This window comes from Macaca nemestrina, chromosome 9 (genome assembly GCF_043159975.1).
Source record: "Macaca nemestrina isolate mMacNem1 chromosome 9, mMacNem.hap1, whole genome shotgun sequence".
Taxonomy (NCBI): Eukaryota; Metazoa; Chordata; class Mammalia; order Primates; family Cercopithecidae; genus Macaca; species Macaca nemestrina.
The window spans coordinates 31,763,453-31,790,902 of NC_092133.1; the positions used below are offsets into that span (position 1 = coordinate 31,763,453).

Below are 27,450 nucleotides of genomic sequence, written 5' to 3' on the forward strand. Positions count from 1 at the left end.
GTCCAAGCCCTGGGCCTGTGGCTGACCAAACCCTCCCTTGACTAAAAAAGTCCTAATTTAAGTACTTTTAGGGCAGCGAGGATATGACAAAGTGAGACTTAGAATCTGGATTTAGTTAAGACATTGCATTTTAGGCCACTTAGAAACCTCCATACACTAGGGATTCTAAGGGCTGAGATCATAGTTAATTGAATGTTGAATTTGTGAATTTAAATTGAAAATAGGAAATACAAAAGCTAATCCTCTCAAATGAAGAGTATCAATTTATCCACCTAACACAGGCTCACTATTAAAGTGGACATTTAATGGCTTAATCAAGAATCCAAGCATACCTAGTTGTAGAATATATGAAATGAACATTGCCGTGAAAGCTGTAACTTGCATATCTTGACAAATATTTGGAAAAAGTAGGCCACAGAGTTTTTTTAAGCAGCTTTAAAGTCTACAATTTAGTGTTTTTAAAATATATTCGCAGAATTGTGCAACTGTTACCACAAACTAATTTTAGACCATTTCAGTTGACCCCTGTGTAAAGAAATCCTGTACCCATTAGTAGTTACTCTTTGTATTTCTTCCTCTGCCCTCTCCCTCAGGCCTAGATAACTACTAATCTACTTTTTGTCTCTATGTATTTGCGTATTCTGGACATTTTATATAAATGAAATAATAGAATATGTGGATTTTTACTACTGACTTCTTTAATTTAGCATAATAATTTCCATGTTCATCCATGTTGTAGCCGTTCCTTTTTATGGTTAATATTTCACTGTATAGAATACCACATCATTGTATTTATTCATTCATTAATTGATAGACATTTGGGTTGTTTAGACTTTTTGGCTATTATGAATGTCACCATGACTGTTTGTATGCCAGTTTTCGTGTTGACATATATTTTGTTTTATTTTTACTTTTTTTAGAGACTGGGTCTTACTCTGTTACCTGTGCTGGGGTACAGTGGTGCAATCATAGCTTTAAACTCAGGAGCTCAAGTGATCCTCCTGTTTCAGCCTTCTGAGTAGCTGGGACTATAGGTGCATGCCACTGCACCCAGCTGATTTATTTATTTTTATTTTATTTTATTTTATTTTGAGATGGAGTCTCACTTTGTTGCCCAGGCTGGAGTTCAGTGGTGCAATCTTGGCTCACTGTAACTTCCGCCTCCCAGGTTCAAGCAATTCTCTGCCTCAGCCTCCCAAGTAGCTGGGATTACAGGCACCTGCCACCACGCCCAGCTAATTTTTTGTGTTTTTAGTAGAGATGAGGTTTCACCGTGTTGGCTTGGCTGGTCTTGAATGCCTGACCTCGTGATCCACCCACCTTGGCCTCCCAAAGTGCCGGGATTACAACGTAAGCTACTGCGCCTGGCCAATTTTTTTAATTTTTAAATTTTTGTAGACATGGGGTTCTGCTTTGTTCCCCAGGTTGGTCTGAAATTTCTGGCTTCAAGTGATCCTCCTGCCTTGGCCTCCCAAAGTGTTGGAGTGATATACGTGAGCCACTGCACCTAGCCTGTTTGTGTTTTTCTTTTGTAGACACCTAGTAGTGGAATTGCTGGGTTATGTGGTAGCTCTATATCTAACATTTTGAGAAACTCCTAAGTTTTCCAAAGTGGTTGTACTATTTTTATTTTCACCAGTACTCTTTGAGGGTTCTAATTTCTCTACCATTAACCTCCCTCTGTGAAGTGAGAGCCAGAGACACTAGCTAGAGGAATTGATGTGTATTTATAATTCACCATACGAATTTTGGGGGACAGGTATCAATCTGGAACATGTGTGTAATGATTTACTTGCTGTTCTCCTGGCATCAAATGTTCTTTCCATAGTTGTTTCCAGTTTTCTTTTATTATGAATGCTGTTTCTTTGTAAGCATGAAATGTATGTTCATTTGATATGCACAAGTAGAATCTTGTTTTAATATGCCTTTTAAAAATGAAGTAGGCCGGGCGCGGTGGCTCAAGCCTGTAATCTCAGCACTTTGGGAGGCTGAGACGGGCGGATCACGAGGTCAAGAGATCGAGACCATCCTGGCTAACCCGGTGAAACCCCGTCTCTACTAAAAAAATACAAAAAATTAGCCGGGCGAGGTGGCGGCGCCTGTAGTCCCAGCTACTCGGGAGGCTGAGGCAGGAGAATGGCGTGAACCCGGGAGGCGGAGCTTGCAGTGAGCTGAGATCTGGCCACTGCACTCCAGGCTGGGCGACAGAGCCAGACTCCGTCTCAAAACAAAACAAAACAAAACAAAAAAAACAAAATGAAGTTGAACATTATAGTAAAATGTTGGCTTTCCCTGTTTCCCTTTTTTGGGAGATGGAGGAATTTATTGACCGTTTCCTTTTCCTATCTTTGTTGTTAGAGGTTGTCTTGTTGCTATAACTGAATACCTAAGACTGAAAAATTTATAGAGAAAAGAAATTTATTTAGTCTCACAGTTCTGAAGACTAGGAAGTCCAAGTCTAGGGGCTACTTCTGGGCGAGGATCTTCTTGCTGATGGGGACACTCTGTAGAGTCCCAAGGTGGTGCAAGGTATTGTATGGTGAGGGGGCTAAGGAGAGAAAGCCAGACTGGCTTATATAACAGACTTACTCTCATGATAACTAACCCACTCTCATGATAACCCATTAATCCATTAACCCATGAGTGGATTAATCTATTCCTGAGGGCAGAGCCCTCATGACCCAGTCACCTCTTAAAGACCCTGCCTTTTAATAATATTACATTTGGGATTACATTTCAACATGAGTTTCAGAGAGGATAAACATTCAGACTATAGCAAAGGACACTGTTTTTATCATCTATGTATATAAACTTCTATATATCAAACATAGTAACTCTATTATATTATTTGTTGCAAATGTAATTTCCCATGTTGTTTGCCATTTAATTGTAATCATTGAATTTTTTTTTATTAAACAAAATATTTGTATTTTTAGGAAGTAAATTTCATCAGTATTTACCTTTATAATTTCATCTGGCTTTTTAACCTTTCAAAATCGTATCTCAGGGATGAAAAAAATGCTTTTGGTAGGTTTATAATTTTCAAAAATATCACTTATCTTGACTTCAAGCTACTAACTGCTTATTTGGAAATACTCTCAGAAACATGTATGTTATTGAGATGTGAATAACCCTGAATATTCCAATGATCTAGCAGAATGCTGTCCGGTAGAAACTTTTACAATAATAGAAAAGTTCTATATTTTTTTCTGTTCGCTATGGTAATAGCCATTAGCCACATGTAGCTATTGAGCACTTGAAAGGTGGTTAGCACAACTGACAAACTGCATTTTTAATTTAACTTTTAGTGTAAATAGAATTTAAATTTTACAGTTTGCAGCAAAAAAAAAAAAAAAAAAGAAAAACAGAACTTCTGGCTGAGCACGGTGGCTCGTGCCTGTAATCCCAGAACTTGGGGAGGCCGAGGCAGGTGGATCACTTGAGGCCAGGAGTTCGAGACCAGCCTGGCCAACATGGTGAAACTTGTCTGTACTAAAAGTACAAAAAAATTAGCTGGGTATGGTGGCGCATGCCTGCAGGGTGGCTGGGACTATAGGCATGTGCCACCATGCCCAGTTAATTTTTTTTATAGATTTTATTTATAAGTAAGACTGGTATTTTAAATTATATATTTAATTAAAAATTTAATTTAAATAAAAACCACATTCAGATAGATATAGAGAATTAAGGTCTTTAATTTTGTGTTTTTGCATTCCATGTCACTATACCACTTTCAGTGGAATAGTTTAATTGTGACCCTCTAGTTTATCCTTTTTCCCTGGAAAGGTACTCAAGGGAAAGATGTCAGTGGCGCCTAATTGATTGTTGACTTATAAGTAGTTATAGCACACTCTACCCATTGATAAGGGGAATGGGTAGCATAAGCAGTATGTGATTGTGTATGTGTGTGTGTGTGTGTGTGCGCGTGTGTGTGCGTGTGTGTGAGAGAGAGAGAGGGGGAGAGAGAGAGAGAGAGATATATTGATGAGTCTACTAGAAGAAGGCAGAAGTTTTTTTTTTTTTTTTTTTTTTTTTGAGACAGTCTTGCCCTGTCACCCAGGCTGGAGTACAGTGGCACGATCTTGGTTCACTGCAACCTTTGCTTCCCAGGTTCGAGCAATTCTCCTGCCTCAGCCTTCTCAGTAGCTTAGACTACAGGCATGTGCCACCACGCCTGGCTATTTTATTTTTATTTTTATTATTTTGAGACGGGGTCTCGCTCTGTCACCCAGGCTGGAGTGCAGTGGCGTGATCTTGGCTCACTGCAAGCTCCACCTCCTGGATTCACGCCATTCTCCTGCCTCAGCCTCCTGAGTAGCTGGGACTACAGGTGCCCGCCACCACGCTTGGCTAATTTTTTGTATATTTTTAGTAGAGATGGGGTTTCACCTTGTTGGCCAGAATGGTCTTGATATCCTCACCTCGTGATCCGCCCACCTCGGCCTCCCAAAGTGCTGGGATTACAGGCGTGAACCACCGTGCCCTGCTTTTTTTTTTTTTTTTTTTTTAATTTTTTTTTGAGATGTAATCTCGCTGTGTCGCCCAGGCTGGAGTGATCTTGGCTCACTGAGTTCAAGTTCACTCAGTTGGGATTACAGGCATGCGCCACCGTGCCAGGCCTTTTTTTATACTTTTAGTAGAGATGGGGTTTCGCCATGTTGGCCTGGCTGGTCTTGAACTCCTATCCTCAAATGATCCACCTGCCTTGGCCTCCTAAAGTGCTAGGATTACAGGTGTGAGCCACCGTGCCCGGCCAGAAGTTTTATATATTTTTTTGCATGTATACATATTCATATCCAGTGTCTTTAGTGGCCTTAGCAAAGCCGGCTCACTAAGAAGGGATCTGTGATGAGTTGCACTATATTCCCAGGCTTACCCTCATTGTTTGCTTTCCCTGTTACAGACGCTGCATCCAGGTAGTACACAAACTGCTTTGCTACCAGAAGAAGTGTCGGGTACGCCTGCATTACACCTGGCGGGAGCTCTGGTCAGGTAACTTTCTCTCTTGAACTCATCTTCTTTTTCTATACCTTTTATGAGCCCCTAGGCCTGGGCTCAAGATGGATTTTTTGTCTTTTAACCTTTTGGTTTGTTTAGGATGCCTTTATTTTCAGTTACTCTTTTTGTCTTTTTTTTTTTTTAACATTTTAGCTTTTTTCTAATCCAGACCTGGGTGTGTCACATGTCTATTCTTTGTCCCTTGTTCCTTCCCCTCCCTATACTTTTTGTCAACTGATAAAAACAACTGAGTATTTCTTGTGTTCCAATAAATCTTTCTTTGAGTAAGAATGAGGTAGGAGAAGTCTGTACAAACTTGGATTCTCACTCGGTTTCATTTGGTAGCCGCATATGGACTATAGGGAGGCTTCTGTGTGTTTCCTCAGGACGAGTAATCAGGAGGAATGCCATAGGGAGAGATGGAGGGATAGGGACGGGAGTGGGGAGATGCGGGAATTCTGTTCTTTGTGTTACATCTGGGATTATTACTGTTTACAGACAGTGTCACTTGTGCCACTCCCCCTGTGCCAGAGACAAAACAGCAAATTACAGTGTTTACTTTGTCTTTGTATACATTTGGTAGTCCAGTAAAGTCACTGCTACCCCTGCAGGGGGGAAGTGGCTCTTCGCTAAGGGTACAATTAATGCTGGCTTGCCACCCCTTTCTTTTGTGTAACTAAATTGGAGGTTTCAGGAAAGCAGAGGAGACATGTTCCCTGAGGCAGTTGCTTGCTGCTAGGTCCTGTGGCTTTTGAGACCTGATGGTACAATAAAATCTTCTCCAGATGATTACAGTGATGAAAGGTTGCCCACCCATGGGAGAGCTGCTCTGTATTTTCAGCAGAATAGGATGTGTTAGTGTCAGAGGCTTTATAAGAAACAGGCCAGTAACCCAGCCACCTTCCATGGAATTCATCTCACTTGTTGTGACACATGATTTCCTCCCAACCCAATTTGGCTTTCTAAATTTAGTCCCCCATAATGGGAAGTAGAGATCTTTAATTAATGGATTAGCAAGTTTTTGCAGTTACTGCCTATGGTGGTAAAGGGGGAGTAGGAGAATAACACTAAGTGGCAATAGTGGCATTTTGATATTTCAGGAGAGGAGAGTATGATTGTGTGAGAGTTTGAGATGGAGAGAATGTCAGGGGAGTTAAAGAGAGATCAAAAGACATGGAAATGACCAACAGTAGAATTTCTTAGGTAGCAGCACCTCCTTTTAATATAAAGGACTATTATTGTTGCCTATGGATAGTTGTAAGATTATTAGGCTCTAAAAGCATAGGATTAAAGAGAAAACACAATAATGATGCAGATCTTCAGATGTTGGTACAGTTGTTGGATTTATAATAAGTACAAATGGTGTATGTCTATAACTTGAATGAAATTACACATTGTAGTACTAAACAAGGTGGTAGTAGTAGTTGTTTCTGCCTGCCTCTTCTGATTCCCTTCTGGTTTTACTTTCTCTTTCATTCTGTTTTCTTTCCTTTTTGTCCTAGCTATTCTATCTCTGGCCTCTGTGATCTCTGTGACTTTTCTCTCATTCTCATGATCTGTTGTCCTCTTCCTCATCATCCTATTCCATTGTCTTGTCCACATTGCCTTCTATTCTTCTTTCTGGTCTGTTTCCTGGGGCTCAGGGCTTCCTGTTATTCTCCTTCTATCCCAATTTTATATCCTCTGTTCTCTTGATGAATCCACACTTTTATTGGTATGAACTGTTCTTTGTGTTATTATAATCATGCATTTGCATTTTACTTTTTACATATGTCATAAACTCCAGAATACATTGCCGTCATTTTTGCTTAAACAAGCGATTATCTTTTAAAGAGATTTAAAAATGGCTTTTATATTTATCTTTTCTGACTCAGCATTTTGCTTTTCTCACTAGGAAGTGGTGAAGAAGAAGGCCATTTTTTATTCTGTGTTGGTCAGTTGACGTTATGTCTTTCCGAACTTTCAGCTGTATTTATAATTATGTCCTATTCTCACGACTGATTGCATGACAGTCTAAGGCCCTTGATGAGTTGAGGGGAAGTATATATGAGTGTCCTTAAAGAGGCATGGACCATTGCTTGTTGTGAAGGCATCTAGACATTTGTACTGGAGTTCTCTGCTAAGTGACATTAGCTCCTTTTCCTGTATAGATGGGTAAGCCCTCCTGGAACCTGGGTCTGTATTATCATATGTGGAGTGTACAGTGAGATGCAGAGCAGCAGATGTTAAGGAAAGCTGCAAAACACAATGTTGCATCCCATGCAGTCAGAGCCCGTAATAGTGTATAATATTGCATTCCGTGAATACAAGTATGTCTATGGTGGATCCACCTACCTCTTGGCAGACACTACCCTTCATATGTTGGATTGCCCATGTTTTCACTCATTCTTTGCCTTCTAGACTTATGGATTTGAGGGAGCTATGTGAAACTCATCATGGCAAATATGCTTATGTGTATATATCCTTTGCCATACATGTGCTGCAAACTGTAATGAAATTTTATTTATAAGACTGGTAAGGCATGTGTTATTAAACTGGACACACAAAAGCCCTTGGTTATCTAGGAAGCAATCATCTAGGGTCCAGATGTAGTTTGTAATGTGGGTGTTTAGTATCACTGTACTTCAGTGCTGATTTTTATTTCTATGCTGTTTGACTGTATTAGCTCTTTATTATTATTGGGGAGGTAGCCAGAGGTCCCCAGATTCCCATAATGAATTCACAGGTATGATCTTATGGACAAGGAGGAGCCAGCTGTATTAGTTGGGGGTTCAATTTTGCCTGATAAAATTTTCCTAGTTGGTTTTACAGATACAAGCCCTGACCTACTCCCTGCTGCCACTGTCTGTTTCTATGATGCCTGTCACCATGATATCTGAGTATGTGGGAAAATATATTTAGGCTAATTTTAACTAGAATATGGAAAGGAAAAAGTCCTATTGCTCTGCATTCCCCTGTTTTGAGCAATCACTGTTTTTTACCACATTATAGAAAGTTTGAAAGCTCTTCTCTGATGTCTAGGCAACCCAGATCTCCGAGTCTAAGTAAAAGATTGGATCTTAAAACTCTTCACTGATAGAGGTAGAAAACTGGGTTTTGGAATAAGATCATAGTGAAATAGTTCTTCACCTTTGAGAATAGAATGAAAGCTACAGTCATCTTTGTATCCAGAAAAAATGTCCATTTGCACATGCATATTTTGCATATAGTTTCAGAGTTTCTGGACCCTCTGAAGCCCCTCCATGATCTTGTGTCAAAAACCTGTCTTAATTTTAAGTTCCATAGCCTCCCAATTAATCCTGTTCTCACAAAACATCTTAGTATCTAGGTAATTTTTTTTTCTTTTTTTTTTTTTTTTGAGAAAGGGTCTCACTCTGTTGCCTAGGCTGGAGAGCAGTGGTGTGATTGCGGGTTCAAACAATCCTCCCACCACAGCCCCTGCCCCAAGTAGCTGGGACTTAAAGGCACGCACCATTATGCCAGGCTAACTTTTGTAAAGATGGAGTTTTACCATGTTGGCCAAGCTGGCCTCAAACTTCTGACCTCAGGTGATCTGCCCTCCTCTGTCTCCCAAAGTGCTGGGATTAAAGGTGTGAGACACTGCACCCGGCCAATATTTTTCTTTGTTTACTGATCACATTGCGTTCCTACTGGGAATTTTAGATGAGCAATCTGCTTTGAACTTCTTGAGGCTATAGACCATTTTGTTCACTGTGTCTTATTTTCGGAGTGTTTTCTATAGCATATTGGGTCCCTATTTTAGTATATCACATTGTTTCGCTATGTTTGCTTTTTTTTTTTTGGAGACAGGATCTCATTCTGTTGCCCAGGCTGGAGTGCAGTGCCATGATCTCAGCTCACTGCAACCTGTCTCATGGGCTCAAGTGATCCTCCCAACTTAGCCTCCCAAGCAGCTGGGACCATAGGTGCAAGCCGCCATGCTAATTTCTTATGTTTTTACAATTATTTGTTTAAATATCTATATTTCCTCTCAAAAAAGTTCCTGGAGGGCAAGGCCTGTTTTTTAATCATTGTTACATCTCTAGCAGACTACTTGGCTATTTATTTATTTATTTTTTGAGACAGGGTCTTGCCCAGGCTGGAGTGCAGTGGCACAATTATGGCTTATTGCAGTCTCAACCTCCCGGGCCCAATGGATCCTCCCACCTTAGCAGCCCAAGGAGCTGGGACTACAGATGCGTACCATCATGCCTGGCTTTTTTTCGTATTTTCCTTTTTTTAGATACGGGGTTTCATCATGTTGCCCAGGTGGTCTTGAAGTCCTGAACTCAAGTGATCTGCCTGCCTTGGCCTCCCAAATTGTTGGGATTATAGGCATGCGCCATATTACCCAGCCTACTTAGCTTTTTAATAGGAACTCAGATAACATTTGGATGAATAAATAAAGTGGATGAATGGATATGTAGGATTTTCATTAATGATGGATCAACATTCTCTAAAAGTAGCACAATGTTGTGTTTGAGCCAAATAATAATAATAATAGTAGGATGTAACTCGTTAATGGTTCTGTTGAGCTGACATCATCACCTTTGATAGGGTCAGCCATCCACCTTAGTTTATTTGATTTGTTGATGTGAAAGAGAGTAGTTAGTAATTTATTTTGTTTTTCTCATTCTTCCTTACCCACAGATGGATGGATTGCTTTTAACCAAGTAAAAATGGAAACTTTGATGGTTTCCAAGCCATTAAACAAAGAATGAGCAGGATGTGCAGAGAGAAGCATGTAGTTGTTGGAGAGGGAAATACTTGAACAGAGCTTCATGGATTCAGCTTATTTTACTTCCACTGCAGGAAGAAGGAGCATTGGAGAGGCAGCCTACATTTAAATAGTATGAGTTTCCATCGTCTGAAAACATGGGTTGATTTAAAGGCAGATTTATACTGGCATTTTATATTCGACATTTATATATGGATCACAGTTGTTACCCTTTCACTCTCCCACATCCCGGTGATAAGTTATTATTTTTATTCCCATTTGTTGGGGAATGGATTAGAGATATAGAAGGGTTAAGTGACTTGCTAAGGATCGTGGAACCAGACACTAAACAGAGTCATGATTAGAACTTAGAGTTCCTGACTCCTATGCTCAGATACAGATCACTAAGCAACATTTGCCTCCCTGCAGGAAGAAAGGCCCCCTAAGCCCCCAGAACAATCTGTTCAGCTTCACTGTGCTAAGTAACATCCAAAGCATTCACAGCTTTGTGAAAAAGAGAGAAATTGTACATGGCCTGACCTTTTACATATCTACTGGGAAAAATGGAAAACCCAGGGAGTATCACAGCGTTCTAGATCCAGCTGGCTCTGCTATTACTGGCAGAGGCCTATGACTTCTTGGTTAGGTACATCTCAAGACTGGCAATTGAGAGCCTTTTGTTGGAAGCTTGTTTTACTTATAAGTGTTGCCATGCAGGACTGAAATTTTTCAAGAGAAAGGCTGACTCAAGCCATAGATTTATCTGGCAGTTCTTGTGTAGATGTAGCTTTGATAGTTCAGCAGCCCCTCTTGATTTTGAGAAACTATCCTTTGAACTTTTCGTTGTGTTCTTCTTTTAGTTTAGTTTCTTTTTTAAACTTTTAATTTTGATGTAATTATAGACTTACAGGAAGTTGCAAAAATAGTATGTAGAGTTTCATGTACCCTTCACCCAGCTTCCTCCAATGATGACATCTTATATAACTCTACAACATTGCTTCTTTTAGTTTTGAAGAGAGTATCCAGGCGGGAAAGAACATAGCAGTAAAAACTAGAGTAGATGGGAAGGGGAATTTTGGCAGCTGCTATTTCTATCTTGTTTTTAAAATTGCTCTTCCTCATTCCGCTAAATTTTCTCTGATTTAGGCAAATATGTCACAAGATATATTCTAGACTGATGTGCCTAATTAAGACTGCTCTAGCTTCTATATGCAAAAATAGGCTTTTTTCCTCTATGGGTAATCAATTCTTCTCAAAGTTAGAATGTTCTAATTCAGGGGCATTAGAAGGTATCTTTCTGGTTCTATAATGTAGTTATGAAATATTCTCTACAGCAGTAGAGAAAACCCAAGGACTAAAAAGGAATGCCAGGAAGCTTTTTTCCCTTTCAAATCACTACATTTGGCTGAATCCAAAATTTACACTATTTTGAATCTTTCTCTCATCCCCTCAGAAACTTGGCAGAAGCAAAAGATAAGAATCTCTAACAGGTTTAGCCTGTTACAGGGAGAAAAAGATTCCCACGTAAAAGCCCCCAAAAGAGCAAGAGATCACTTTGTTCTTTTTTCTGTGCATGCAGTCACTTCCTATCCAGAAAAATGTCAACTCTCATAGGCCCATGAGCATTTTGTCAAGTAAAAGGGACAGGGGAAGGATTAGCTGTGCTTTTGGTTACTCTGCCTATACTAGTTTCAAAGGGACATATCATGTGGTTTCATAAGGTATCATCCTTCTCTGGATCTCGAGGGAGCAAGACAAGTCTGTTATTGGTCCTACCTCATTTTGGCAAAAAGTAAAGTTATTGGTTCTGTGTCAGATGGCTCCACTGAGACATGGTCTCATTGACTTTTATATTTCTTAAAGGGTGATTTTGGCTATCACTCATTTGGGAAACGTTGGGGGGAAAGGAGCAGTTGGTATAGGGCCCGAGAAGATGGCAGTGGCTCCTGAGCGTGCTTGGTTAGAGGCAGCTGCACAGAGACCCTACATTTCCCAAAGTCTAGGATCTGGGAACTTTCATGTAGAAACTCATTTTCGTGAAAAAGAAGAGGGTGAGTGCTAATTGTGAGGTTTGCATTATCTGCAAGAAAATGGGGAATGGAAGATGGTTGAGAACCTTATTTATTTATTTTTTAGCAGATACACATTGACTGCAAGGAAAATGGTAAGGGTGGAAGCAGATTTCCATTTAAAGAAAGGATTTGTTCCATTTCTGACTCATTTAGAGGAATGTGGAACCTTTAGTCAGTGCAGGCTGTTGACATACTGACTTGTGTGCTCTGTTCACCTGGAGAGGCTGATAGCATACAGCCAGAGCCATTTCATTTTCTTGTTTGATTCTTTGGCCTCTGTGTCAGTGAGGTGCTTAGGCTTGCAGCCAGACAGATGCCTTTATTCTGAAAAGCCACCTAAAGTTGTTCCCCCTGCTCCCCCCACAATGGAGTCTTGCTCTGTAGCCCAGGCTGGAGTGCTGTAGCACTATCTCAGCTCACTGCAACCTCTGCCTCCCGGGTTCAAGCAATTCTCCTGCCTCAGCCTCCCAAGTAGCTGGGAATACAGGCACACACCACCATGCCTGGCTAATTTTTGTATTTTTAGTAGAGACAGACTTTTACCATGGTGACCAGGCTGGTCTTGAACTCCTTACTTTGTGATCCACCAACCTTGGCCTCCCAAAGTGTTGGGATTACAGGCGTGAGCCACCGCGCCTGGCTGAGTATTTTTAAATTATTCTACTGGCAGGTTTTGGCTTCAGATTCACTCCTGCGCCACTCTGCTGATTGACAGTGAGCCTGCTGATTGCTGGCAATGTCCCTGGGTAATTGGTGATTTTGTCCAGAGATGCTGGAATTGGCTAGAGTTTATAGTGCCTCCAGGGTTTTGGTGGCATTAGCTTGTTACACTAGTGCTATTTTCATCCTGTCCTTTGAGTTTCTTGACATCTGTCCTAAGCAACTGAGATGGTAATATTATTCTTTTATCAATCACTATGAAATTATCCATCTCTCCTAATGAACAGGTTTTGATCTGGGTTCTGTGGTACCTAATCCTAGCTCCATGCCAGGCCACAAAATCAAGTCTGGATGAGTGTTGTCTTTGCTCTTTGTCTTCATAGCATGTAAAAGCTGCTCAAATAGATAGCTTTCTCTGACCTGATTCTTTGGAGACATTTATTTGTGCTCTCCTGGAGGCTGTCTCCTTCCTGTTTTTAATCTTATTTAAATGTCATTCACTTCATTTTGTAATTAAGCCTCCCCTCTGCTTCTTTGAGGCAGGCACCTGAGCTACCACTTAATTGTGTCTTCCTGTGGTTGGCTTGTTCCTCTGTGCACCTGGTTTACCTTAATGTGGGGGACAGGTTTTAGTCCTGGAGAAATTCCCATATCCATTATTCATTCTACTCCTACATGGCAACACAATTTGCTGCTACCTTTTTTTCCCTCCTCCTGAATTCAAAGGAGGATAGAAAAAATTCTGGGAAAGTCCTCATTGTGTATTAATGCTAGGAACAGTTCTGAAAAAAAGCTTCCTTGTGCGGTGTGTGTTGGGGGGCTGTGTAAGATGGCAGGATTCTCAGATGGATTGTATTCAACTCTTCCTATTTGAAAATTAGGGTAGGCTGGGCGCAGGGGCTCACACCTGTAATCCCAGCACTTTGGGAGGCCAAGGCTGGCAGATCACCTGAGGTCAGGAGCTCGATACCAGCCTGGTGGAACCCCATCTCTACTAAAAATACACAAATTAGCCGGGCGTGGTGGTGGGTGCCTGTAATCCCAGCTACGTGGGAGGCTGAGGAAGAAGAATTGCTTGAACCCAGAAGGCAGAGGTTGCAGTGAGCCAAGATCACGCTATTGCACTCCAGCCTGTCTCAAAAAAAAACAAAAAACAAAAAACAAAAAAAACTCCCAAACCAAAAATTAGCCAGGTGTGATGGTGTATGCCTGCAATCCCAGCTACTTGGGAGGCTGAGGCACAAGAATCACTTGAACCAGGGAGGTGGAGGTTGCAGTGAGCTGGGATTGCGCCACTGCACTCCAGCCTGGGTGACAGAGTGAGACTCTGTCTCAAAAAAAAAAAAAAGAAAAAGAAAAAAAATTATATTGGCTGCCTCTGCCTCTGGGAATTCACGTGGGACTTAGGGAACCATCAGAGTGCCTGGTCCTGGCTCAGCTTCCCAGAACCTGCACAGTCTTCTGTATTCCACCTCCATCTGCATGCAGAAAAGTCAAAACTCTACACACTGACACACTGTTGTCATACTGTTCCACCAAATATGATGCACAGGACTCCCCAGGGAAGGGAACATGGACTGAAGCTGAGTGTGAGACTGGTTGCCTCTAGTACAGTCCAAAGAGACAGCAGTTGTAGCCAATTTGGAGTTCCTGAAAAAGAGCCAAGAAACTAAGTTTTCAAGGGGCCTAATATGAAAGACTTTCCAATGAAGAAATGAGTGTGTATTGAACACTCACTTCCCTACAACTTAAACATATTTAATGTGTAATATAATACCTCAAATATTTTACTGCAGTAATTTCTCAGTTCTTCACTTGGTGCAGAGTAAGAGTACTTGGAGCCTAATTAAGTATAACAGATGAAACAGCAAGGATTAGGAGTCAAACCCAGGGTCTCTAAGGATTTTGTAGGATAGTGTTGGTACTTAGTGCATTGTTAGTTTGGATGGTGAACTTTGGTGATTATTTTGAAGATTGCCATAGTGTTGCTGAAGGCTACTCGGGGTTCATTTTGAATTTGCGTTCCTGCTCAAGTCCATGGGCTCTCTGTTGATTGGGTATATTTGGCTCCTTTCCTTTTCCCTATCAGTGAGGAAGCGTCTTTGTACGTTTGTCCCTGTACTCAGTGTGGTGTACTTTGATGTGAATGTCAGTCAGTCAGTTATGCAGAGGTTACAGAAAGTGAGACTGGAGTGTTTGTGAGGCTCTTGGGAGTGTTTGTGGAAAGAAAGACCTTGACCTCTTGTTTTTCTTTTTAATTGGGGTAAAATAAACATAAAATTTATCATTGTAACTATGTTTAACCATATAGTTCAGTGGCATTAAGTATATTCACATTGTGCAACCATTACTACCTTCCATTTCCAGTACTTTTTTTTATCTTCTCAAACTGAAACTCAGTACTTATTAAACAATAACTCTTTTTTTTTTTCTTTCTTTTTTTTGAGATAGAGTCTCACTCTGTTGCCCAGGTGGGAGTGCAGTGGTGCGATCTTGGTGCACTGCAACTTCTGCCTCTGGGTTCAAGTGATTCTCCTGCCTCAGCCTCCCGAGTAGCTGGGACTATAGGTATGCACCACCATGCCAGGCCAATTTTTTTTTTTTTTTTTTGTAAAAACGGGGTTTCACCATGTTGCATGCTGGTCTTGAGCTTCTGACCTCAGGTAATCCACCTGCCTTGGCCTCCAAAGTGCTGGGATTACAGGTGTGAGCCACCGTGTCCGGCCAGCAATAATACTTAATTCCCCCTCATGCCAGACGCTGGCAACCACTAACTCTGAATTTGATTACTCTGGGTATTTCATTTAAGTAGAATTAAACAGCATTTGTCCTTTTGTAACTGGTTTATTTCACTTAGAATAATATCTTCAAGGTTCATCTGTGTTGTCAGAATTTTCTTCCTTTTTAAGGCTGAATAATATTCTGCCATATGTATATACCATATTTTGTTTATTCATTCATCTGTTGATGGACATTTGGGTTGCTTCCACCTTTTGGCTGTTGTGAATGATGCTGCTGTAAACATGGGTGTACAAATACTTATTTGAATTCCTGCAATCTCTTGTTTTTTTGAGATTGTGTGGGTTTAATTATCTTAGGCCAGCGGAGTGAAGTCCTGAGACATTTAGAGAGATGTACTCTGAGCAGGCATGGTGGCTCATGCCTGTAATCCTAGTACTTTGGGAGGCCAAAGTGGGCAGATCACTTGAGGTCAGGAGTTTGAGACCAGCCTGGCCAATGTGGCAAAACCTTGTCTTTATTAAAAATGCAAAAATTGCCAGGCGTGGTGGCTCACGCCTGTAATCCCAGCACTTTGGGAGGCCAAGGCGGGCAGATCACGAGGTCAGATCGAGACCATCCTGGCTAATATGGTGAAACCCCATCTCTACTAAAAACACAAAAAATTAGCCAGACGTGGTGGCGAGCGCCTGCAGTCCCAGCTACTTGGGAGGCTGAGGCAAGAGAATGGTGTGAACCTGGGAGGTGGAGCTTGCAATGAGCCGAGATCACACAATAGCACTCCAGCCTGGGCAACAGAGCGGGACTTCGTCTCAAAAAAAAAAAAAAAGAAGCAAAACTTAGCTGGGCATGGTGATGGGTGCCTGTAATCCCAGCTACCTGGGAGGCTAAGGCAGGAAAATCTCTTGAACCTGGAAAGAGGTTGCAGTGGGCCAAGATCACGCCACTGCACTTCAGTCTGGGCAACAGAATTGAGCTCTGTCTCAAAAAAAAAAAAAAAGAAAGAAAAAAAGAGATGTACTCTGAGCTTATAGGATTTTTCCTTTGGTCACTTTGATATGTGAGGGGCTAATCAGTGGAATTGTGATCAAAGTATGGTTTTTGGTCGCAAATATAAATACTGGCCCTAGATAGCTCCTGTATCCCCAACAAATGTTTTTTAAATTGAAGTTTCGGTGGATCCAGTAGTTTCATAGACCGCAGCGGTGGGAGTTCAGAGACCTTCTTCTCCCCAGCATGATTTGTCCTTAATGCAGTTTAGCTCCAATGAGTGTATTGGCTTTGGGTAATTTATTTAACCTTTCTGAATTTTGATTTGCTCATCCATAAAATGGGAACAATAATACCTACTTCATCAGATTGTTAAGAGGATTCAGTGAGAAGAATATACTTTAAGTGCTTTACATAATATCTAGCACCTAGCAGGCACCTAATAAGTGTTACCTTTCCTGCCACTTATGACCATGGTGTTTCTCACTTTGAAAAGAGGTGAATGCAGCTTGAGGAAGGTGATTTCTGTAGTTAAATGTCTCTTTTTAAGGTATCAGATAGAGGGTATTAGAAAAAAAGGAAAGTTTGAGATGCTCTGTGTGAGCTTCTGGGCACAGTCATTAACTTGTAGTTGTTGTCACTCTTCTAGAGGAAATTATGCATTCCTCTGTGATTTATCTCTTGGCATTGGTATTTTGGAACAGCCCATTCCAAGGGATGTGGAATATGGGCCCTTGGGCATTATCTCTTAAGGTCTGGAAGGTCTCAACTACCAAGCTTGCCCTTGTCCAAAAGGATATTCTCTGCAACAAGCCATGCCATTCTCTTTTGAGGGAGTGAGCAGCCATTGCTCACCTAGTGGGTAAAGCTGTTTACACAGTATTAAGTTTCTATACCATAAGGTCATGCTTCGTTGGAAATCTCTCAGACCAGGAGTCAGGCCTTTGGTGAAGAATCTCGTGTTAGCTGTTTATCCCCCACTTCATTTTAGAAACTATTATTTAACAATGAGAAACATGATAAAGCAAAGGATTAAATTAAATGGTACATCTTGTCCCTCATATCTTCATAATGACTACAACATTTACTGTACCTGATTGCAAAGTCTTACAGATGTATGACTGATTAACAATACTATGTTTAGGCAATCATCCCCTTATTTTTTAGTTATCTTAACTCTTCCCTGTATGTACTGCTACTTCTGTGAGTGTCCTTGGAACAATTTGGCTGGTCATGTGCCCAGATGGCATCAAGTGGACAAGTGGATCAAGGCCAGTTTTCTAAAAATGTGTGTGTATGTAGAGGGGGTGAGTCAGGAGCCTGCCAGCATGAGCTGTGTGTTGGCACTGAGATTCTGAGTGCCAGTTCTCTGCTGTCCTTGAAACTGCCCTTGACACAGGGCATTTTCTTCTTTGGCCTAAACCTGTCTTTTCTGGCATAAACCCTGTGCAAAACTCAGTCTATAATAGTTTATAAATAAACCTGGTTATTGTTTATACCCATTTTTTGGTTTTGTTTTGGGCCTAAAGAAAGGGGATCTTGGCTCCCTTTAATGTCCGTATCCAGTCATCTTCCATTGGCAGTATCTAATTTTGAAGAAGGCAACACTGACTGAGGGAATTAGGAACAGTTTTAGTTGATAGTTGTGTGCTTAAAAAAAAGAGAGAGAGAAAGCAGCCACAAGGGATAGAGAGGTGGAGGTGAGAGCTGAGATGTAGATAAGACAGCGGAGAGCAGGCCAAGGAGCTGGCGGAGAGCCCTGCTGAGGTGGCTCATGCTGAGCAAAGCTTCTGGGAATCTTTTTGTGCTGCCAGTGAGTGACAGGAACGCAATAATGAGGTATTAAATACTTGTACTTTAACAAGTAGCTGAGGACCAAGGGAAAACGGGGACCAAATACATGAAAATGACATAGAGCAGCTAACAGGTAGAGAAAGTTATAAACCAGAGTCTAGAGAAGTACTGGTAACAGTATAGTCAGCAGGTCTAAGCATACCATTTATAGTAAGCTGCAACCCCACTTTAACAAGCATACTATTTATAGTAAGCTGCAACCCCACTTTAACATTCATCTTGATCTCGTACCTTTATTTGTTTAATCTTTTTTTTTTTTTTTTTGAGACAGAGTCTTGCTCTGTCGCCCAGGCTAGAGTGCTGTGGCCTGATCTCGGCTCACTGCAAACTCCGCCTTCCAGGTTCAAGCGATTCTCCTGCCTCAGTCTCACGAGTACCTGGGATTATAGGTGCTCACCACCGCGCCTGGCTAATTTTTGTATTTTTTAGTAGAGACAGGGTTTTACCATCTTGGCCAGGATAGTCTCAAACTCCTGACCTCATGATCCGCCCTCCTCGGCCTCCCAAAGTGCTGGGAATACAGGCATGAGCCACCGCACCCAGCTTGTTTATCTTCTTAATGGGATGGTAGAAAGAACACTAAACAGGAGACCAGGTTCTAGTCCCAGCTTAGTCACCAGCTAGTTTGGGGTGGGGGTGGAATGGGGCATGGAGTTTTCTTATCAAAAAATGAGGAAATTGGATTAAATAACCTAAGGTATTTTCTCTAAAAATCTATAATCAGCTATGTCAAAGCCTCACAGACTTAAAACTCCCATCATATCAGGTCAGAGGCTAAAATCTGTGTGTAGTGGTGTATAGGACACTGAGCAGTTGATATAGCGAGTGTGAAGTCAGGGAGATGATGATGGAGAAAAGCACTATTTCATGGGATATTTGGGACATTCTCTTTTGAAGAAGAGTTACCATCTGTGATGTCAGAGGTTTCATTTTAGTTGCCTGTTAAATTCTCTGTAGAGAAAATTCTCTCTCTCTCTCTTTTTTTTTTTTTTTTTTAACAAAGAGTCTCACTCTGTCGCCCAGGGTAGAGTGCAGTGGCGCGATCTCAGCTCACTGCAACCTCTGCCTCCTGGGTTCAAGCAATTCTTCTGCCTCAGCCTCTCGAGTAGCTGGAACTACAGGCTCATGCCGCCATGCCAAGCTAATTTTTTGTGTTTTAGTAGAGACAGGGTTTCACCCTGTTGCCCAGGCTGTTCTCGAACTCCTGAACTCAGGCAATCTGCCTGTCTTGGCCTCCCAAAGTGCTAGGATTACAGGCGTGAGCCGCCGCGCCTGGCCCCTGTAGAGAATTCTTACTTCCAGGTGAGAAGACCTTGGTTCTTTGGGGAGCAGAATATCTGACCTGCATTTTCAGGGGCAGAATGCAAGCCGCTCTGGCACTGACTCTCAGAGTATTGCAGTACTGGACTCTCCCTTTCAGTACTCTGGCTCTGCTAATGCCTGTGGCTGTTGGGACACAGGTTGTCTCTTGGCCTGTGCCAGAATTGCTGTCTTCCTCCTCTAATATTTATCATGTTGTCATCCTGGACTCTGAATCCCAGAGATCAAGACTAGCTATAGTCCAGCAGAGGAGCAATAAATCATTGCTCCCGCATCCTTTTCTCCAGGTTTCCTGCCCTTTAATTACCACATAGCCACTGCTGAGGCTGCATCTCTGTGCTGTGTGTTCTGGGGACAAAAGCCCTTGTTGATTGGATGTGTACAAAAGCTGCTTTGTCTCTAGCCATTACGTTTTACAGAACGCCATGCATGCTGCCCATCCTTTCTCTCACCTCTGTGAGTTTATAGAGTCCGATTGTCAGGTATATCATTAACAGGGCTTGTCTAAGCTGTGGGGATTAGGTGGTGGGGTGGGCAGTCCCTACGTGGCTCAGCAAGGTGATCTTCTTTAAGGAGGGAAGTTTGGGTTAGTAATTTTTATGTGGATTTTAGCTAGGCCCCTTATTCCTGTGCTCCTTGTAGGAGCTAAGCAGGTTGTGTGATCCTGAATGGGCTCCATGGAGCCTTTTTTTCCCTGCAGTCCAGCAGATCACTTGATCACGTAACAGACACCATTAAAAGGGCCAGCTGCCTATCATTTGCCTTTTCATTATGAAACCCCAGAGAACTCAAATCGGGGCCACGGTAAAGAGTTTATAAATGAAGATGCCTGTCTCCTTCATGCCTGGCAAGGCTTTTTTGCTATTTGAGAGGAAGATTCAGGCTTTAGAAACAGAATGTGGGTGAAGCCAGCCTCTTGTACTTTCCTTGCCTGCTGTTTCTTTACTGTACCTGTGCTTTTAAAGGATTGAGAGTGAGGGGTGTTGTGTGGCAGGCAGCAAGAGTCTGGAGAGTCTCACTCCTACTCATTATTCCCTGCTGTTCCAAATCAAAGCTCACATCTCTTCTTTAAGAGTAGTAAACTTCACACAAAACTCTGAGATCATGGGAGAATGAACTTCTTTGCTGGCAAAGAAGCAGATATGGTCCTAGAAAAAGAGAGGTCGAGCCTTTTCTTGGGTCTGTGGAAGGTGGGGGTTTGAGAGGGAGAAGACAGAAGGACCACACATTGCCTGCAGCTACTGAACCCCTTTTATAGTATCCCATCAAGTAGGGGAGGTAGGTACAGGAGCATTATCTGAGATGGGCAGAGAAGCAGGACTCATTTTGTGGACAAAGTGTGCTAGGTGAATGAGTATAAGGTAACTGATAACTTCTTTTATGCTTAATATTTATTTGCAAAATAGTCTGAAGCTGCACTGTTAACCTAGGGACTTGGCAGTCAGTCTCTACTGAGGTTGCTTGGGTTTTAGAAATCTCTCCCCTCACTAAGAGTTGCCAAGCAGAAAGAGATTTCAGTAAATGTTGTCGTGGTCACAAGCGGTCAGCGCAAGCTTCAGTTTGTTTGGATAGTTAGAGCAGTTAAGGGCTTTTTTTCTCTTTATGAGCTCTCCTCATCTAGAGCTGCAGCCCAGCTGTAGGTTCTACAGTATAGCTGCCATGTCTGGTGACCACTTAGATTGGATACATATTCCTCTTAGCAATGATGTCTGAAACAGATACATGTCTAAGGCTTGGTGACAATAGAAGCTAGCAGCTGAGGGTGGAAGGGGGACCCTCATTTTCAGCTGTAAATTGAGCAAGTTTGATGGGGAAATCACCATGTGGGAGTAAATTTGAAACGCCAAGATGTCAGTTTTATAGTCAAATTTCTGAGCTTAATTGCTATTTAAGAAGTGGCAAAAAGAAGTAGATATTTAACAACCTTCCATGAGCAGATAAGCAGACACGTGCTTGGGAAGGTGAGTGCTTTCCTCAAATATACCTACCTTACCTGCTTTTTAAAAGACCTTGGTGGCTGAGACTCACTCACTGTAACCCCCCAGATTTTTTTAGAGCTAGTCTGTTTTTAATTTAATTTTATTAATCATGGTTTGAATAGCTTGTTGATGTCTTTTTTTTTTTTTTTTTAAAGCCTTGATAAATTTGCTGAAGTTCCTTATGTCAAACGAGACTGTACTTTTGGCCAAACACAACATTTTTACTTTAGCCCTTATGGTGAGTATCAAAACAAATACTTCTTTTTCTGAAGCCATATGCTAAGGCAGAAATGAACTGGTTTGAAACAGGAGCTGGTGGTCTGGGGACTAAGCCATAGAGGGAACCAGACCTATATATATATTTTTGGATCAGAATCTGGACTGGTGGTCCCCACTCTCACCTATGTCTTTGGATGACTCTCTTTCCTTCGTGAAAATATATCATCTGGCAGGGGTGGGTATAGGTTAGATCTCTCTGTATGAATAGTGAGCCTTGGTCCCAACTGAGAGACTACTGTATACTACTGCGGTCTCTATGTTGGTAAATAACAGACCCTCTGAAGGTTCCATCATGGCTGCACTTGGTTTCTGAGGGACATTACAGATGATTGTTTATCTGGCTGGTTATTTGGGATAGAAGGAGGCCATTGTGCAGTTTGACTATCTTCTTAGGATATTATACAATGTGTTCTTAAATGTTCAACATTAGAGGGAAAAAAGTCTTGATTCATAGCATTTGCTGAGTTTCATTGTAGAGCTACACCCACCATGGCCAATTTCAAGCTATCAATGTGATATCAGAGTCATGCAGAATTGGGAAGCAATGTGCAGTAGCACACCATTATATGACATTTCCACCACACAGATATAATAGTTATAAATCTCCAGAGCATAGGTTATAGTAAAAGGTAGAAAATAATTAGGAAGTGATAAGTTTTTAGTATTTATTACTTTCATTTTAATATAATTTATTTAATTATAAGTTTATATGAATGAAATTTTTAATAATGACTGTGTTTAATAACTGGCTTACAAAATTCATGAAATTTTACAGTCAACTCTTGTGTGACAGTAAGAGCTGGCTACAGCACACCACTGATAATTTCTAGTCTTCATAGCCTGATGCCCATATATGGGCCTTTCTTTCTTTTTTAGATTGTGAACCTATTTAATATGTTTATCACATATGGCGACACATTTCTGCCAACCCCCAGCAGCTATGATGAACTTTACTATGAGATTATCCGCATGCACCAGAGCTTTGACAACCTCTACTCCATGGGTAAGCTGCCTTTTCTTTTTACTCCTCTCTCCACCGTTTGTCTAGCTTTTGGCATATAAGAGGAAAAGACTATGAAAGATTCTCCTCTAGTTGTTTGGTGCCTTGTGTGGCACAGAAATATAGTAGCTTCCTCTTCTCAGGCAATAGGAAGGTATGTTGGGGCCTTTTTGCCTTCAGGAATTCAGATTTCATCTCAGTATAAAGCTGGTTAGCAGCCCTTTGTTGCTGTTTGTGAGAGAGAGAGAGAATAGGGAGGCTTGTGGATTCATTGAATGCCAGGGAGAAGGAGGTGAAGGAGTGGGTGGGAATTGACAGCAGCAAATAAAAGAACTTGGATCCCAGAACACTGTGTAATTTGAGGATGTCCAGGATTTTAAGGAATCTTAGTGTACCTATGTATTTTTAGCATAACTTACAAGTGGAAGTGGGCATTAGATAAAAATCTTTTTTTGGAAATCTTTTGGTGATTGGCTCACCGAAATGTACTCTCCAGCTATAGCAAGTATAACTTATTTCTGAAAGAAGTCATATGTCCCCATAAGTTTGGGATAAGGGCCTAGTTAATTCTACCTGTAGTATAAAGGTTAAGGAAAAATCTCTGTAGATTGCACAGAAACAGCCACTCAGTAAAACTATCTTATTTTTAAAACCCAAATTTATTAGCTTTATTGAAGTATAATAGATATATAAACTGTACACATTTTAATTATACAAATTTTAATGAGTCTTGATATATGTGTATATATGTGAAACCATCACAATGATCAGGATAATAACCATATCCATCACCTCCCAAGTTTCTTTGTATCTCTTTAGAATCCTCTCATGTCTTCTTCACCTCCTTCACCCACTGTGCCTCATCCTTGGGCAACCACTGATTTGCCTCTGTCACTGTAGATTAGTTTGCTTCATCCTTTGTGATGAGATTAATTGTGAAAACCCCAACCTCTCCTTGGGACTCCTGTATCATGAGAAAAGTGGAGAGGATTTGGAACAAGTACCAGGAGAAAGAATAGAAGCAGCAGTGGAAAAGAAGGATTGCCTGGGAGGAAAATATTTTTTTCTAGTATACTTTATTTTTTAGAGCAGTGAAGGAAAACTTTTAAGAGAACTTTATAAGAGAACCTTTGCTATAATGTCTTAGGCAGTGCAAGTAGGGCCTTGTAGTAGTAGGATGTTTTCAATGGCAAGTATCAGAAAACCCGGACTTAAAACTATCTTAAAGAGTAGGAAAATTATATGAAATTCTAGAATGGTATGATCAGTTGCTCAACAATGTCTGCAAGGACCCAGGTTTTTAAAGTATCTCTTCTCTCTCATTGTAATAGTTTTAGCATCAAGTCAGTTGCCCATGCAACAGCAAGTTTCAGTTGTCCCATCAAGACCCATCTCTTTTTTTTTAGGAGCTTGGCAGCCTTACATAAGAACTCTCTAATAGACTTTACGTTGGCTAGATGTGCTCAGGATACCCTAGTGTGGTTTGCATCTGCCTGGCTTCACCAACTTCCTGAGAACGTAGAATGCAGAATTTTCCAAGAGTAAAGAGCTGCCCCAGCGGTTTTAGCACTCATTGGTAGATGAATAAACATGCTTTTCAATGAGGAAAGGAAAGAGTTGGAGTTGGGGAGATATTTTATAAAAGTCTGACATACCTGCTCAGCGGGGCCACATGTAACTAATCAAATGAGATAAACCCTTGTAGCTATAGCAACAAGATAAGAGAAGATACCTGTGAATGTCTAAATCTGCCAAGGGAATAAAAATGTTAACCAGGAGGGCACAAATAGGAAAGTGAAAATTTTCAACAACTGAAACATAGCAAACAGTAGGAGGTGGCATGTTTCAGTGCTCTGTTTTATATAAACTTCTGGTGAAAAAAAACATGTTTTTTATTAACCTTTTTGAGGCATAATTTACATCCATGGCAGAAACCATCCTTTTAAATGTACAGTTTTGAGTTTTGACAAATGCATATAGTAGTGTAATTATCACAAAAATCAAGATATAGAAGAGTTTCACTATCCAAAAAATTTCCCTTGTGTTCCTATGAACACATAGGAACTCACATGTGAGTTCCTCCGTCTACTCACAACCCCGAGCAACCACTGATCTGTTTTCTGTTCTCATGGTTTTGCCTTTTCCAGAATATCTTATAGATGGAATCATATAACCTGTTGAGTCTGGCTTCTTTCATATAGTATTTCATTTGAAATTTATCCATGTCATTGCATGTATGAGTAGTTCCTTCCTTTTTACTACAGAGTAATATTTCATTGTATGAATTACCATCTTAGTTTGTCCATTTGTCAGGTTAAGGACATTTGTAAGGTTTCCAGTTTTTAGCAATGATAAATAAAGCTCCTGTTAACATTCTTATACATTAGTGAATACAGAGTTTTTTTTGTTTTTGTTTTTTCTTGAGACAGGGTCTTGCTCTTTCACCCACGGTGGAGTGCAGTGGCACAATTATGGCTCACTGCAGCTTTGACCTCCTGAGCTCAAACAATCCTCCCACCTCAGCCTCCCAAGTAGCTGGGACTACAGGTACATGCCACCACACCCGGCTACTTTTTGTAATTTTAGTAGAGACAGGGTTTTGCCATGTTGCCCAGGCTGGTCTTGAACTCCTGGGCTCAAGCAATCTGCCCATCTTGGCCTCCCAAAGTGTTGAGATTACAGGTGTGAGCCACTGTGCCCAGCATGAACACAAGTTTTTATTTCACTTGGCTATGTGCCTAGCAATGGGATTTTGGGGTGTTGTGGTAAGTATGTTTTAACTGTATAAGAAACCACCAAACCATTTTCCAAAGTGATGTTCTATTTTACATTCTCTCCAGCAATGCATGAGAGCTGTCATCATTCCATATTGTAACCAGCACTTGATATTCTCCACTTTTGTTTTTTTGTTTTTGTTGTTGCTGTTGCTGTTGTTTGCTTGTAGATATATAGTGCTACTTCATTGTGTTTTTAACTTTGCATGAGTAATGATGTTGAGCATCTTTTCCTGTCCTTATTTGCCATCCATATATCTTCTTTGGTGAAGTATTTGCTCATATCTTTTGCTCATTTGAAAAAAAAAAAGGGGGGGGGCTGGGTACGGTGGCTCACGCTTGTAATCCCAACACTTTGGAGTCCAAGGCAGGAGGATCAAGACTAGCCTGGCTAACATGGTGAAACCCCATCTCTACTAAAATTGCAAAAATTAGCCAGGCATGGTGGCACACACCTGTAGTCCCAGCACTTTGGGTGGCCGAGGTAGGCAGATCACTTGAGCTCGGGAGTTCGAGACCAGCCTGGGCAACATGGCAAAACCCTGTCTTTACCAAAAATACAAAAATTTATCTAGGCGTGGCAGTGCATGCCTATGGTCCCAGCTACTTGGGAGGCTGAGGTGGGAGGATCACTGGAGCCCAGGAGGCTGAGGTTGCAGTGAGCTGAGATTGTACCACTGCACTCCAGCCTGTGTGACAGAGTGGGACCCTATCTCAAGAAAAAACAAAAAACAGTACACACCAATGTTTATAATGGCACCATTCACAAGTGCCAAAAGGTGGAAGCAACTCAAGTGTCCATTGACAGATGAATAGATAAACAAAATGTGGTATATACACCCAGTGGGATATTATGCAGCCTTCAAAAGGAAAGAAGTCCTGTTACATGCTACAGTGTGTATGAACCTTGAAGATATTGTGCTAAGTGAAATAAAGCAGTCACAAAGGGGTGGTACTTATATGAGGTATCCAAAGTAGTTAAATTCACAGATATGGAAAGTAGGATGATGATTACCAGGGGCTTTGGGAGGAGACAAAGAGAGTTGCTTAATGTGTGTAGAGTTTCAGTTCTACAAGGTGAAGAAGTTCTGGAGATCTGTTTTACAACAGTGTAAATGTACTTAACACCTAAATTGTATGCTTAAAAATGGTTAAGAGCAGCTGCTCCAAAAGTAAAGTATCTCAGTCATTCACAGTCAGTTAAAAAGATTGAACTTCTCTTTTCCCCCTTCTTACTACTGCCATTGATGAGTCTTTTTTGAAAAAATGGTTAAGAGGGTAAATTTTATGAGATGTGTGTGTTTCTTTTCTTTTCTTTTCCTTTTCTTTTTCTTTTTCCTTTTCCTTTTCTCTTTCTTTTCTTTTCTTTCTTTCTTTTTTTTTTTTTAACCACATAAAAACAAACCTAAACTCTAAAGTGTATTTAGATTCTACCAATTTTTCTACTAATGTCCTGTTTGTATTCCAGGATCCCATCCATGTTACCACATTATATTTAGTCATCGTAACTCCTTAGTCTTCTCTGGTCTGTGACTGTTTCTTTGTGTTTCCTTGTTTTTTTGTGACCCTGATAGTTTTCAAGAATGTTCCTCGATTTGGGTTTGTCTTGTGTTTTACTCATGGTTTGACTTGGATTGTGGATTATAGAGAAAAATGCCACACAGTCCAAGTACCCTGACTTACCACTGATGATACTAATCTTGATCACTTGGTTAAGGTAGTGTTCGCCATGTTTCTCCACCACAGAGTTGTAATTTTTTCTACTTTTTCATAGTCTATTCTTTATTTTCTTTTCTTTTTGTTTTTATCATGGAAGCAAATCACTAAATGCAGCCAACATAAAAAGTTAGGGGATAGGGAGGTTAAGCTCCACCACCTGCAGAAAAGAGTATCTGTATAAGTTATTTAGAACTTTTCTGTAAGAATTTGGTTGCTGCTGCTGCTGCTGTTTGTTCTTGTTGTTATTTTTGTTGTTCTTCTTCCTCCTCCTCATCCTCCGCCCCCCTCCCCCAACCGCCTTGCTTCCTTCCTTTCTTCCTTCCTCCTTTTTTTTCTTTTTTTGAGACGG

The 27,450-nt window shown here is 41.0% G+C and overlaps 1 protein-coding gene across 4 annotated transcripts in view; it reads left to right on the forward strand.

Annotated features, from left to right (window-relative positions):
- ARMH3 (armadillo like helical domain containing 3) overlaps positions 1-27,450 on the forward strand; it is a 223,436-nt gene that overhangs the window by 81,792 nt on the left and 114,194 nt on the right. For 3 of the 4 annotated variants that reach the window (XM_071069235.1, XM_071069233.1, XM_071069232.1), the window contains 3 exons: positions 4,904-4,992; positions 21,485-21,567; positions 22,485-22,611. In XM_071069235.1, the coding sequence (XP_070925336.1) occupies positions 4,904-4,992; positions 21,485-21,567; positions 22,485-22,611 (299 nt within the window). The remainder of the gene's footprint in view (positions 1-4,903; positions 4,993-21,484; positions 21,568-22,484; positions 22,612-27,450) is intronic. The other variant, XM_071069234.1, reaches the window with a different exon arrangement.